The 14,345-nt window shown below is 45.3% G+C and overlaps 1 protein-coding gene across 1 annotated transcript in view; it reads left to right on the top strand.

Moving 5' to 3' along the window:
- Positions 1-2,125, top strand: part of ADAMTS12 (ADAM metallopeptidase with thrombospondin type 1 motif, 12) — a 167,608-nt gene extending 165,483 nt beyond the window's left edge. The window contains exon 24 of the mRNA XM_004678408.2: positions 649-2,125. Coding sequence (XP_004678465.1) covers positions 649-824 — 176 coding nt within the window. The 3' untranslated portion in view covers positions 825-2,125. The remainder of the gene's footprint in view (positions 1-648) is intronic.
- Positions 2,126-14,345: the final 12,220 nt, after the last annotated feature.

Raw genomic sequence — 14,345 nt, 5'->3', positions numbered from 1 at the left:
GAAACAACACGTGAGAAACTCGGCCTTCTGTCAATATGGCTGCGTGACAGTATAGCCAAACACCTCTAAATGCAAGGTTTGAAACTACAACTGTGTGTCTTTCTTCAGTCTTCACAAGTCAGTGAAGGTTCAGTGGCTCTTCTCTGGCTTTGTCTGGCTTGGCTTGGGCTGCGAACTGTAGGTTAGGTATAGATCTTCCCCCATGTCTCATCCTTCTCCATTCGTGGCTGCACAAGCCAGATTCTCCTCATGTGACTACAGAGGCTCAGCCTCCTGCATGGCCCACAGCTCTGTGGCCTCCTGTTACCATTCCGTTATGCAAACAGGTCTTGGAGCTGAGCCCAAGTCAAGGAGTAAGGAAGCGCTCACTGGCTCGGCTCGGCTCGGCTCGGCTCTGCTCAGCTGCCCTGGTAGATTGGGCCTATGGAACGCTGCTACGTGGGAGTGAAGAACCAAGGATAGTGCAGGTTAACATGGACACTTTGCCCAGCGCCTTGTACATAGTAAATGAGCAGAATTGTCAATGCTCTGTGGATTTTTATAGAGCCTTTCTTGGTAGACATCAAGTCTTCCATGAATAGGAATTGCATTCATTCACTTACAATGAATAATGTTTGGGTTTTTTCTTATTCTTTTCCCTTCCCATAGATTTACTCTGCACCAAGGACAACTTGTCAGTTGGTTTCTGTCAGACACTAAAAACCATGAAGAAATGTTCTGTCCCCACCGTGAGAGCTCAGTGCTGCTTCTCGTGTTCCCAGACAGACGTCCATACACAACGGCTGAGAAAACTGCCATTGCTCAAGAACCCCAAAACACTTTGAGACTAGACGCCCCCCCCCCCGCCGCCTCCCACCAGAGACTGCAGCTGCCTGCTGACCAGGCTATGTTCTAGTTTCAGGAACCACTTCATCAAAGTTACATGACATCGAGGTTTTCAGGTCCAACTTTGGGTCATAACAAACCAAAATCCATTGTGTTCCTTTACCCAAAATCCAAATTGTCACTCATAGGAGTCCTGGGACTTAATACTCACTGTTTCCTGCAAGGAAGGGGAACACTCCAGAAGAATTGGGAATCTCCTGGGATCTGCTTCTGGGAAAGGTGCCAAAGTAGGCGAGTGTGTGACATGATGACGGTCCCCAACCCTTAAAGACAAAAACAGACCAAGTTTTCCCCAGGCTATCTCAGGAGTATCGGGAAACAGACACACGTATTCAGGGGGTAGGTCATTTTGTTTCTTTTCTGCAGAGAAATCGTCCTTTTTTTCTTCCCTGGTTGGGGCCAGGGAAGATGTTTAAAATGTCATGGAGAGCTTTGAGGATTCTTTCTCTAGCTCATCCAGAGAGAGGATGTTTTCTCACCCAAAATTCAGTTGGGGCAGGGAGAGAATGTGCCAGCTAAGCCCCTCAATCTACCCCAAATCCACATCTGGGCTGTTTAAACTTCTGTGTCTGCCTAGAGACAGCTGGCTAAAAGGAGCAAGGCTGATGTTACCAGATTGAATAGACCAATGAGATTTGGGTTAGTGATACAGAAGACAGTCCGTGATGTCTTGATAATTTCTATGAAATCTCTTAAGCAGATGAACAGAAATCAGCTCCTTGCTGATTAAGAAAGGGACTGTAGGCTCTCATTCTTCCCGCTTCCCAGACAGATGCCCATTCCTTGGCAGAAGAGCAAAATCATCTTCCTGTCTCATTTTCCCTCTCCAGAATATTCCCTGCCTAAGTTATCAACTCAGATTGGACCATCAGTTTCCTGTTGGGGATTTATATCCAACTCTAGAGCCAGTTTCTGACCTGCCAATGGCCTTTACCTCCCCCAGGCTGGAAAATGGAGCTCTAGATTAAAATACTTCAAATAACCAGGTACATTTATTAAACACAAAAACTTAGTATAGACTTCTAATCTTGAGTCTAGAACTTACCAAAATGAGGTCAAGATGGCCTACTCCCCAGTGCACCCAGTAGTTACTTTTGAGGGTCTGTTTCCTTGGGGAGGAGGGGTTGTTCAGTCACAGGGGTCCAAAAAAGCTGAAATGGAAGTTAGAATGCTAATCCTGGGTGTTGCCACTATCCGTCAGGAGTCATGGAGACCACAGTCAGACCAGTGATTTCTGAGAGGAGGCACTTCCAAGAGCTGAAATGAGGGTGGGAGGGTGGGCAAGCAGGACCTCAAGGGGAAGAAGTCCTCAGGACCATCCCTCACAGGGAAAGGTGGAGCTGTGGCCTCCAGGACATAGGCAGCATGTGTTCAGACTCACACAGGTGCAGTTAATATGCATGTGGGACACAGTGTCCTACATCGCCCTTGAATTATCAATCCGTTCAGCAGAATGGTGCTACTGAAAACGGTGCTCATGTCCAGATGGTGGCAGAACTAATACAAACACACAGGCAGGTGAGCAGGTGTGCAGGTGAGCAAGCCCGTCTCCGTCTTCTGTTAAACGTGTCATGGTGTTGCTGGCCAATGCCCCTTGTATTGCATGGTATCAGACGCTTAACATTTTTATATTATGTGCTTTTTACTTTAAGCCACCTATGTGTATTTTGTCAATTCCTAGGGGGGGATACACAGGGTGGGATAAAATTTGAGCTAGACTGGGAACAGGAGGGAAGTAGAAATGTTTACCTAAAGCCAGGGAATTTATTTCTAGATAACAATTACATTTCTGCATTCTCTGCTTTAAATATAAACATTGCTGGCCGATGACACACTCTGGTGAAATAACACTTGTAGAGAGATGATATTTAAATTGTTAGTGACATAATGGGAGGAGAACCTAATTTTTTCTAATGAGGTAATTCACAAAGACTCTCTTGGAGGGTAGTATAGACTTGGTGGGATTGGGTGAGCTCAGCTGAACTTGACTTAACCTGGTACTGTACTGTCTAGAGTCAGACTTACCATCAGAGACCTGGACATGACCAGCAAAACTCAGGAATAAGGCGATTCCTACTGACCTCAACAACTGAAGTAGACCAGACTTTGAATACATAAAGCGTATCATGTGTGATACGTTTGGTGGGGAAGATGGTGAACAGGTGAGGAAAGTCTGGCAAGGTGCAGAATTCTAGGCCTTTCTCAAATGTACAATACTGGCCCCTAATTGTGTGCTCTGGACTTTTACTTCCTGTACTGAGGCTGTGTCATGAGGTGACAGTGTGGCATTTGGCTGCTGACCCTCCAGATTGAGAGAGCACTTGAGTCTGGGGTCATGTGACCCATTGGTTTTTCCCATGACAATCACTCAGCTTTGCATCACCAGGGGCCTAAGACTAATTGGGGACTCTGGTGACAGGAGTCAGGTGGTGCCTTCAACATCTCAACATTCAGGGGGCAGCAAGATGCAGCTTTGTTCATTTGTTTTATACATATTCAACTTTTTTTTCCACCTTGAGCCAACAACGGAGAAATGTAGCAAGACACACTGGATTCACACCTATCACGAACCAGGGAAGGCTGCCACAGGCCTGGTGCTTAAATACGAGGTTCTCCAAACCAGCTTGGTTTACATTGTCATTCGCAGGGGTAGAGTTAGCTCTTCTCTGAACAGCTGTTAGTCCTTAAACATGGAATCATAATTCAGTAGGCCATAAGAAAACAATAGTTGAAAAGCTAAATCATATATTTTCCTAAAATAGGGAATCATGTTTGAATACAAAGAATTGCCCCTGAGGATTGACTAGTTTTATGATGGGTTTTCTTAAGAAACGTCACATCTCAACCCACGCTCTGAGCCACCCAACCTCCAGTTGCAGCCCACTAGGTATTTAGTGAATGCTTCTGATAACCTCCAGCAGGTTCCTGAAGTCAAATTGGAGGGGTTTGTTTCAGATCATCATTTTCTGTTCAGTTGAGTAAAACCCTCCAAACTCTGAAGGCTACGCATTTTCACCCCAGAGATTACAGGTGCCAACTTTTCTCCCTTCCGACTTTAAGATGAAGCATTTTCACCCCAGCGATTACAGGTGCCAACATTTCTCCCTTCTGACTTTAAGATGAAGCATTTTCACTCCAGATATTACAGGTGCCAACTTTTCTCCCTTCCGACTTTAAGATGAAGCCCTGGAACAGTGTTTCTGGTGCTCAGGGCTTGTCTTTTCATTTTTAAGAGCGAGACCATGTGACGGGAACTGCCTGGTGCTGCCATTTAGCCAATATAGCTGATGTTACTCTTGTTTTTGTATTGCTAGTTCTAGTATTGTTAGTATTATTACTAAGTTGTGTCATTTACAAAACATGGTTGGGGAAGCACAGTTCTCCCTGTGTCTTCCAAAGTGGCTGTGTGATGTGCATGGCTCAACCCATCCCCCTTCCTGCATCTCTGTCCTATTTTGCCAGGTCCGGCCTCCTCCTGGAGTATTTCAGAAGGAAATACACTGGAGTATACCTCAGTGTATAAAACCAAACTTAACCATAACCTGGCATTGTGGGGCATCAATAAATGACCAAACTCACTGACGTCTCCATGTGGTTCATTTGCCCTGCTGTGAGATCCACACCGCCCACCTGTTTTACCCTGGAATTTAGCAACTTGGAGGGTGATATTATCAATTTCATCTTCCCGCACCCTACCAATTCCCTCCCACTCCACCCCTCAATTAGCATGTCACCAGATGAGTCACATCTCAGGTGGGGAAGACTCAGATCTCTTCTCAGACCTAAAAATGTGCAGAAACTGGCATAATCCTCCTTATGATAATCTGACGTGATGCCTGAAACGCTCCACAGTGTCGGGTCTAGTGTACTTGGACTTAACAGCTCACAGCGTTGCCTATTTCCCGCCTGCACACAGTGAAGAGTGAGGCTTTAAGAGGAAGACCATGCGGAAGCCATCTCTAGAGGTATATACTTTGGAAATCAAGTCCTCTTTTTTTTTTTTTTTTTTTTTTGAGGGAGGTCTATTTTGTGTTTTTTTTTTTTTTTTTTTTTTTAAGATTTATTTATTTATGCATACAGAACTGGGGTAAAGGCCAGAGGTGCAAGGAGTGACAGACTTCACCAGAGACAGAGCAGGGAGCAGAACAGAAAGACCCACAAAGTACACACCTGAGGGTCAGGAGAGGTCTGCTGCGCCCTGTGGGTCACTTCCCTGGTCGGGGATTGAACTCATGCTGCAGTGGCTGTGATGGCCTCATAGTGCTGTACTTTAACCTGCTGGGCCGCCAGGGAGGGCCTCAAGTCCTTTTCAAGGACCGTATACAATACACTTAGAACGACCAGCAAAAGTAGAATTTGACATGTGGGCACATCACATGAGCAGAGACATTGAGGCGAGGAAGAGTAGGCCTCTGTAGGGGACCCCAGAATCCTTTGAGGACAGGAACAGGACTGGTAGGAAATCTGGGTTTGGTCAAGAAAACATCAGAGCAGAGTGTGAGCCCCTCTCTTTATACCTTAAGAATTTTTCTCTAGGATTACCATGTAATTTTTTCTTGTCCTGCAAGGCTGAGCTCAAAGGCTGCTTCTCCTGAGAAGTCTAGCACTGATCATACCAAAAAACCTCTGCTGCACTCCACTCATTTTCTTCTAGAACAATAGCTCTTAACCAGGGGGAGTTTCTCCCCTGGGAGCTACTTCACAATGTCTGGAGACATTTTGGGTTGTCACAGCAGGTCAGAGGGGCGGACACTACTGGTATGAGAGAGGCCAAGTTCCCAGTTCTATAAGCAATGAAACGTCATTCGTTGCAGATTCCACATTTCTAGGGTCACATGTTTGTTAAAATGCAACTTCAAAATCGACGCTAATGGTGCTCAACACAAAGGCACAGAGTTGAGAAATAGGGTCACCCTCAAGCAGGTTGTTAGCTTAGCCTAAAGGACGAGGCACTCTGCTCCCTTCAGCTCCGTACTGTGGCTGAGTGTCCTTTTCATGGTCAGCTCGGGGTCATGTCTGTCATGGCTTAGCGCTTTTTGTTGGTGATTTACATTTTTTAATTGTCTACAGTAGTGCTGAAGCACCGTCTGAAACTTCCAAGCACAAACAGTAGTGATGTGTGTGTTCAATTGTAAGGGAACTTTGGTTAAAGAGATCAGCACAGAGGGCTCTCTCTGGTGGTGCAAGGGGTTAAAGCACGGCACTGTGAAGCTCTCTGCAGAGACCACAGCACGAGTTTAATTCCCAACTGGGGAGCTGACCACATGGCACAGCAGACCTCTCCTGTCCCACCCACTGCTCCCCTCAGCAGTGTGTTTCAGATGATCTGCCTGTTCTGCTCCCCGGTCTGTCTGGTGAATCCTCTCACCACCACCCCACACACTTCCGGCCTGTACCCCAATTCTTGTATGCATAAATAAATAAATCTTTTTTTTTTTTTAAAGAGATTGGTACCGAGCATGGCGTTATACAGCCCCCAAGGGCTAGGGGTAGGTTTAATCCTGGAAGTATTGTGACATATTTAGTAAACTGATATTCTAGATATACATCAGCTTACTGTGTGCTTGATTAGTGTAAGTCGATTCTTCTAAATCATAAAATTCATTTGCTAAAAATGATAAAGTAGAGGTCAGACATTAGACCCCTTCATACTGCCACCTTTTGAGGACCCCTCTGAGTATCTAGCTGATCCCCCCTGCAGCACTGAAACTTCTGTCCTCTTGGACCTCATATGACCAGTGACTGAAAGGAAATAAAATTTCTAAGATTTTCAACATCAAACATAGTACCCAACATAGCAAGAGTTTTATACCTTTTGTTGAAATGAGATTTTTCTTCATTTCCAGAGAATGGTGAGAAGTTGGAGTTAGAAGCAGCAAACATGGGGGTTGGCGTTATGGAGGGAGCAGGACGAGAAAATGCACAGATCATGCGTGTGGGCTTGAAAGTAACCTATTTGTGGGCGGGTGCGTGTGTGTGCGTGTGAGAGGAATGATGTTGAAGAGTGGCGTGCCAATGCCAAATAGACTGAAATGCAGAGCCAATGTCCTGCCCTACCCATCCACAAGTCAGAGACCAAGGGCACACTGCCTCTCGCTGTGGACTGAATGGGTACAGCCCCCAGGAGCTGGCCCTAATCTAAACTCTTCCTGACTGTGCTAGTCCAAGAATTTGTAACCCAGGCAATGCAGGGAGGCAGATGCTGGTTTCTCTGAAATTGCTAAATTTTCCCACCAGGTAAGAAGCTGGTGTGCTCTCTGCTCATTCTAAGAAATAGTTGCTTCAGGTTCACCCCAGCGCTCGTGCGGGCTGAAGTATGAGTGAAATTGTGGTTCACTATCAAATGTCTTAACGCTCGTCTAATGGTAATGTTAAGTTACCAAGCTTCACCCTGGATCCATCCCCCCACACCCCAAGGATCAGGCTGGTGGTTGGACAGGCTCAGTGTGCCTCCCTGGGTACACCCTACCTCCTGAGGACCTGGAAACCCATATGCAACAGTGGCCCTCTTGTCCAGGACTCAGGCAGTGCTGCCAGATCCACACCGGGATCATGGGATTCACAGCTGGGAGCAGAGGCTCCTGAAGAAATCAGACCAGAATCCAGAACTGAGGGATCGAAGAGAAGAAATGGGCCTCAGCAAGGGTCAAAGCAAGGCCGTCAAAGGGAGGTGGCGGCAGACCATGACTTGGCCAAACGTGGGTCAGTAGACCAAAGCAGACGTAGCCCCTTCAAAGCTGACATGTGCTCTTTCCATCTCAAGCCTCGGGTCCTCCCTCCTGGCTTGGCCCGTGGGCCAGCCATGTGGCTCACAAAAGGCCTCGGAGCAAGAGAAGAAAGCAGAGGGACTATGTGAACAGGCCTATTTCAATGCACTAATTATCCTCCTTTTTAACACAGACAAAAAAGCTAATTTTCCTCCTGATTACAGGTCATCCTGAATTATTAATAAACTGTCGAGATTTCATAAAATCGCTCCCACATTTCACTCTAGGAAGCCAAACTCCATCAGTATCTTTTCAAGTCATCACAGGCATACAGTGCAGATTTGAGGATTAAAATAATAGCAGCACCATTTGGGAGTTTGCAATCTGTTTTTCCCAACTGGGGCTTGGGGGTGGGTCCCAGATTGGGATTAAGGTGAGAGCTCCAGGTGGGGAGCCAGAAATAAGCATTTTTGTCACCCCTTTCCTCTTTGCTAAGATGTTTTTGATATTGTTTGGTTTACCTCAGAACCTGTTGGGGGCTATACAGTTCGAACATGATGGTGTTTGTGGAAGGTGCTGGAAAAGTTAGTGGACCCAAGATATACCTTCCTGCTACCCACGGGAGAGATGGCCCCCTTGAGAAGTACACTCTCCCCCTAACAGACCTTGCTATCCACTCATCTCTGTCATGGTCAGTCACTATTTACCACACTGTAGCTTCCTTCTCACCCAGTCCTCCTTTCCTGAGGAAGTCCACATCGAGTGACCAACACATCACACCCCCAGCTGCACATTCTCAAACTTGAGTTTGTGTAAGTTACAAGGGGGAATTTGTTTCTAATGCAGACTTTTTGGCCCAGGTCCCACTGATTACGAGTGAGTAGGTCAGGGTAAAGCCTCAGAATTCTCAGGTGATCCTGACACTGATGGTCTAATGTTCACAGAAAAATCCTCTATTTCCTCAGTTCCTTGACCTAGTAAGTGAAATGGAGCCAGGGCCTTACAGAGGTCTAAAACAAGTCATTTCTGTTTCTTTAGGACCTCACTATATATATATATATTTTTTTTTAAAGATTTATTTATTCATACAGAATTGGGGTACAAGCCAGAGGAGCAGGGGTGGTGAGAGGCTTCACCAGAGACAGAGTGGGGAGCAGGACAGGCAGATTGAGGAAGTACACTGCTGAGGGGAGCAGTGGGCGGGTCAGGAGAGGTCTGCCTCACCATGTGGGTAATCTCTGGGGCCAGGGATCGAACTCACACTGATATGGTTGCAGCCAGCTTGCAGTGCTGCGTCCTAACCTGTTGCACCACAAAGGAGGGCCAACTATATATTTTTTAAGATGAAGAAATATCTGAACAACTTGTGAAAATTGTGAGAAAGTTTGAATGTTTGTAAATATATATATATATATACACACATACACACACACACACACACACACACACACACACACACACACACACACACACACATATATATATATATATATATATACCCTCATATATACCCACATGCATATTTGGGGCAAGAGGCAAGTCTCAACATTAAACCCTCCCTGAAGGGGTCACCTCAGTGCACTGTGTTTCTATTAATAGAGACTATGGTCCTGAAGGGCATACACAGACCAACCTAGACTCTGCTGGAAGTTCAACATCCAGTGACCGCCCTTTTCACGAGCTCCTGTGCACTGACGTTTTACTCCTACCCACGGCTAGTTGAAGTTAGAAATTAGTTGATAGTTAGAAATTTTGAGGCATAAGGCAAACAGCTCTGTGGCTATGAGGAACTGCCTGCCCTATTTGCGTTCACTTCTTGGAGCCAATGATATGAGATGGCAGCTGAATGAGCATCAGGGCCATGACACCTTGGTATGTCTGTGGGCTTCTCTGCTCTGTCTCTCAACATCAGCTGAATAGCAACATTAATTCTACCTGCAGCCTTCACTCCCCTTTCCCATGCAACCTAATGTAGTCACAGGTTGTTGTAAAAAACAGGATGTGGACAACTTTGGGGAACCATTACCCTAAAGGCAAATTTACAAAGGGCCTTGTTGCCTTTGTTAAGGAGAATTTACTTTAGCTTAAGGACAGTAGAGGGTAAGAAAAGGACTTTCAAGTAAGTGAGTGACAAAATACACTGTTTGGTGTGAAGCTGGTGGACAGTGACTCCTCACTTAACATGGTGGCTAGTTTATTGGGAACTGCATCTTTAAGCAATGAAGGAGGGGATTGAACATCCTTCTTTCACACAATGTTGGCCAATATTGTTTCCTCATCAGTGTCATATAATAGTAAATGATGTTATTTGAGGACCTATTGTCTTTCTTTCCTGGGTTTGGATTGGGGTCTGGGAGCTGCAGAATGGAACCACAGATGTGGGCCTAAGTAAGGCCTGTAGCCCAACTCTTGAACCTCATCTTCACCTACACCTGAGAAGTTGAGAGCAGACTGTAAATGAGATGGTCCCATTTCTTTCTGCTAACATACAACCCTCCTCCCCTCCCCACAAGAGCCAGCTTCTATCAGAGCTTAATTGTAAAGAATTCAGAGTTTCACCTTGTTTTATGTATTGATACTGAGTTGATTCTGACCTATCAGGAAATGAATGTAAATGAAATGTAATGACTGGTTGATAGTTTAAAAGGAAAGCAACCATCACTTGTTTATAAGGACATTGAGCAAGTCATCCAAGGTGAGTACAGACAAACATCTACTTGTGGCCAGAGGCCAAGACCAAAGAGCTCCCAGGTGCCTTTGATAATTAACCTAAATAGTGGACCTGGGCTCACAGGTGTGAACTAGATGTGGGGGAGGGAGCTGGGCTCATTCCCTTCCGGAGGGGTCCTCCACCTTTCACAGGCAGACACAGCCAACTCTGCACAGCCCGGATGCAACCCAGCTTGGTCACTGGGGGCTGTCTCCATTCTTCATGAACTCGAGATCCGCTTGTCTGACCCTAACCTGGCTTCACTTTGCTTCTCATGCTGTTGGTGGAAGAATATGAGCAACTCGGGGACCAGGACTGTGTGCAAAGTTTGAAGGGAGGCTCCTGCCCAGCATCCACAAGGGTGAGTGACTTACACCCATGACCTCCTGCCCATACATACAACCCAGGCCCACTGAGTCAGAGGTCTGGTAGATATCCCCCAGCCTCTAGATTGTTCTGATGGACATTATGTTTGGGAATCACTAGCTTCAGAATCTTAGCAAGTGGAAAATGGTGGTGGAATATTTTTCCGTAAAGAAGGGTACTTTCTAACATTGGAAAAACTAAATGCCAATTAGAAGCTAAAGCCCAGTTGGAGGGAAAACAAGTCCTATTTCTAGTTCTGCTTTCATCAGAGACAATGATTTAGTGGCTGAGGTAGGAAGCTGTTTTCTGATTGTGACCATTAGCTTAGAAAAATGTGGACTAATGACTGCCAGGAAATGCTGGATATTAGAAATTCAAATGTACTGATAAAAGATTTTCACTTCATAATTTGTAAGCTACAATGTAAGTAGCAGATATTACCCCAAATCAACAGACTAGAATAAATTATACAAAGTCAACATACCTCCCATATTAATAAAGTCATTAAGTTTAAATTTATTAATATTCCCTCAGCGTCGTTATTTCCCACATCGAGCTGTAACTTTCAAGCTTTGGTGTGTGGGAGAAATCATTTAAGGAATCTGAAAAATATGTATTTCATATTTCTTTGCTGGCCTCCACTCCCAAAACCAATTCATAAGGTTAGGGGTCAGTTTAGGGTTTTAACAAGACTAGATCGTTCTGAAGTGTATTAAAAGGGCCAGCCTTTGAAAACAAACATTTAAGAACTGGATAACCTCTCTGACCACCTGTCCATCCCATGCCCACCTCCACCTCCAAAGTTCTAATATAATTTACTCAGCCAACCTTTCCATTTAGCTTTACAGTAAATTAATAAATAATTCATGTAAGGTAATATATTCTCTTCCAGACACCTGAATACAATAATGATTTTGACTTCCCAGAAGTGAATGAATAAAAAAAACCCTGTTCTTTAATTTTTATTTTTTAAATAATATAAGTTTATTTTTACATGATTTTGTGCCTTTTTCCATCTTAGTTGTAATCCCTGTGGGCTTTTCATCACCAAATCACCTGTGTGCCATCACCATAATCCAGTGCACATCACCCCCCATTTTTTATCCCATTCCCCCCACTCCACCCCTGTAAAATGTCTCTGGTATATAGTTGTTCATTATTATTTTATCCCTGGTCCTATATACTCCTGCTATGAGTGAAACCGCCTGGTATTTTTCCTTTTCTTTCTGGCTTATTTCACTAAGTATGATCCTTTCCAGCTCCATCCACGTTGCTGCAAAAGGCATGTGTTTATCTTTTTGATTGCTGAGTAATATTCCATTGTGTATATATAGCACATTTTCTTAATCCAGTCATCTACTTTTGGGCATTTGAGTTGATTCCATGTCTTCCCGATGGTAAAGAAAGCAGCAATAAACATGGGGATACAGGTGTCTTTTTGAATCAGTACAAAAAACCTATTTTTTATAAGAAAAACTGTGATGACAAATTGCCATTATTTTGAAAATAATGCTTACAGAAGAAACTGAGGGTATGCCTCAAAGAGAAAACACCTGGCTGAAGCCTCCACCTTTGCATTGGAATCACCCACACCGGCATTCTACTGGCGAGCATCTGAGTAGGAAAGAGTTTAAACAGCTGTTAGGAGGAATACCACCCTTACTCCTATTTAGACTCTAACCTTGGCCTCTCAGCTCCCCTCTTTTCATGGCCCAGACTTGGGGGGTGAGCCACCTGCTCTGCAGAGGAGGGGAGAGAGCTACATTCCAGCAGTCCCCCTCTTCACCCCCCACACCCTCCTTTTCCCTTTTGCTCTAACAGCCTGTCCAGGAATCCAGTCTCCGACTCACATTTATCAGGATGGAGAGTTGTGTGCTCTCAACAGATCTCCAGTTTTATCAGTGATACAGATGATTGCCTCTCCAGCTTCCAGATTCTTCTGTGTCTCTTTCTCTCAGCCTTCCTTCACCCTTCCTCCTCCCTCTTCCTCTCCTACCAACTCCCCCTCCCTCGAGCTTATCTAAGGGGAGTTACTTACAAACACTTAAGCTCCTCCCTATCAGTCCCATCCCCACCTACCCATGCAAGTGTGCTGATTTTATGACACCCATTTACCTCCAAGGGACATGTTAAATATTCCTACATGTTCCCCCAGCAATGGGGCATTACTGCAGCTCTTCAGAGACTAATGCCTTAGAATGTTTCCCTCCAGGCACTTACTGTAGCAACAGCTCCGGGTATCAGTTTTGTGTCATGTTGTATTTTCTGATCACATTGGAAACATCACTGGGCCTGCTCATCTACCTGCTCCTTTTCCATCGAGTCTCTGGACATCTTGCCAGAGCTACAGGCTGCTGTGTGGGGGTGGGGACTCGGGGAGGGTTGCAGAGCGTCTATGGTAGAGCTTGGCTTTTCCTTGCTGTGCTGGGATCACAGACCAGTGGTGCTGACTGTGGACAGCACCCACTGTGCCCTCTGGCAGCAAATTCACTTAAAACTTCATCCATTTCCAGGCACAGCCATTTATTTCTCTGCCATCTCGTTTTCAGATGTGAAGCAATGCAGAGATTTCTGTCTTTCAACAGGTTTTTTTTCTGTCAAGGGAAAAAGAAAATGTCTGAATAACGAGCCACTCGTTTTACTCTTCAGACTGTCAGAGTTATCCTGGTTTCCTTTTTAGGCGATTAAGTCTTGTAATCATGCCCGGGGGAAGAGATCTCTAATGTAAGGTTTCAGTCAATCTCTCTAAGACAGCTTGTGACATTACGCATTCAGGTGTCCTTGCTGTCCATGCTGGGTATCAGTATGGTAAGCAAGGCAAGATTACCCTCCGCACCTGGAACTAAAATCCCTGCAACTCCCCAGGACTGCAACTCCCCAGGACTGCATTTCCATAGGCGAAAGTTTCCCTTAGTGAAGACATTGCTAATACTTCCCCCTTGCAACACCAAAAAGCCTCAGTCTTACTCTGCAGGAAAATAGGAAGCTCTTCTGAAGAAACCTAGTGACCCCTACAGCATGCTCTGAGGAATTGGTTAAGGATGAGAAAGAACCCTTGAAATTTAAAATCGGGAAGGTTGAACTTTTTTTAATCAACAAAATGAATGAGAAGAGAAGGCTTAGAATGGCCAGAAAGTAGATCATCTACACAACAGACATTATTTTTTACTATTTGACTTTTTCTTTTTTTAAAAAAAGATTAATTTATGCATACAGGACTGGGGTACAGGACAGAGGTGCAGGGGTAGTGAGAAGATTCACCAAAGACAGAGAGGGGAGCAGAGCAGGCAGATCAACGGAGTACACTGCTGAGGGGAGGATGGGGTGGGTCAAGAGAGGTCTGCCGCGCCATGTGGGTCAGCTTCCAGGCCGTGATCTAACTTGCACTGAAGTGACTGCAGCCAGCTTGAAGTGCATCATCCTAACCGGTTGCGCCACCAGGGAGGCTGACTTTTTTTTTTTAAGGGTTAAGAGAATAAGGCTGACCAGAGTGGGGATGAGCCTCTTCCTCAGTGTTGTCCTCAGCACCTGTGGGAGCTTTTCGGTGGCTTCAGGGCCCAGAAGTACAGGTGTGTTTGCACGAGGTCTGGCGATTGACATGCTCAGTACAAGCAGAGCAGCACCATCTAGCAGCCCAGGGCCAGGGCCCTGACACTCGGCAGGTGCCCTCTGTTTCT

The sequence above is a fragment of the Condylura cristata genome, unplaced genomic scaffold (genome assembly GCF_000260355.1).
Source record: "Condylura cristata isolate star-nosed mole 26May11 unplaced genomic scaffold, ConCri1.0 scaffold00007, whole genome shotgun sequence".
Lineage (NCBI taxonomy): Eukaryota > Metazoa > Chordata > Mammalia > Eulipotyphla > Talpidae > Condylura > Condylura cristata.
This window is presented reverse-complemented; position numbering and strand designations above follow the sequence as displayed.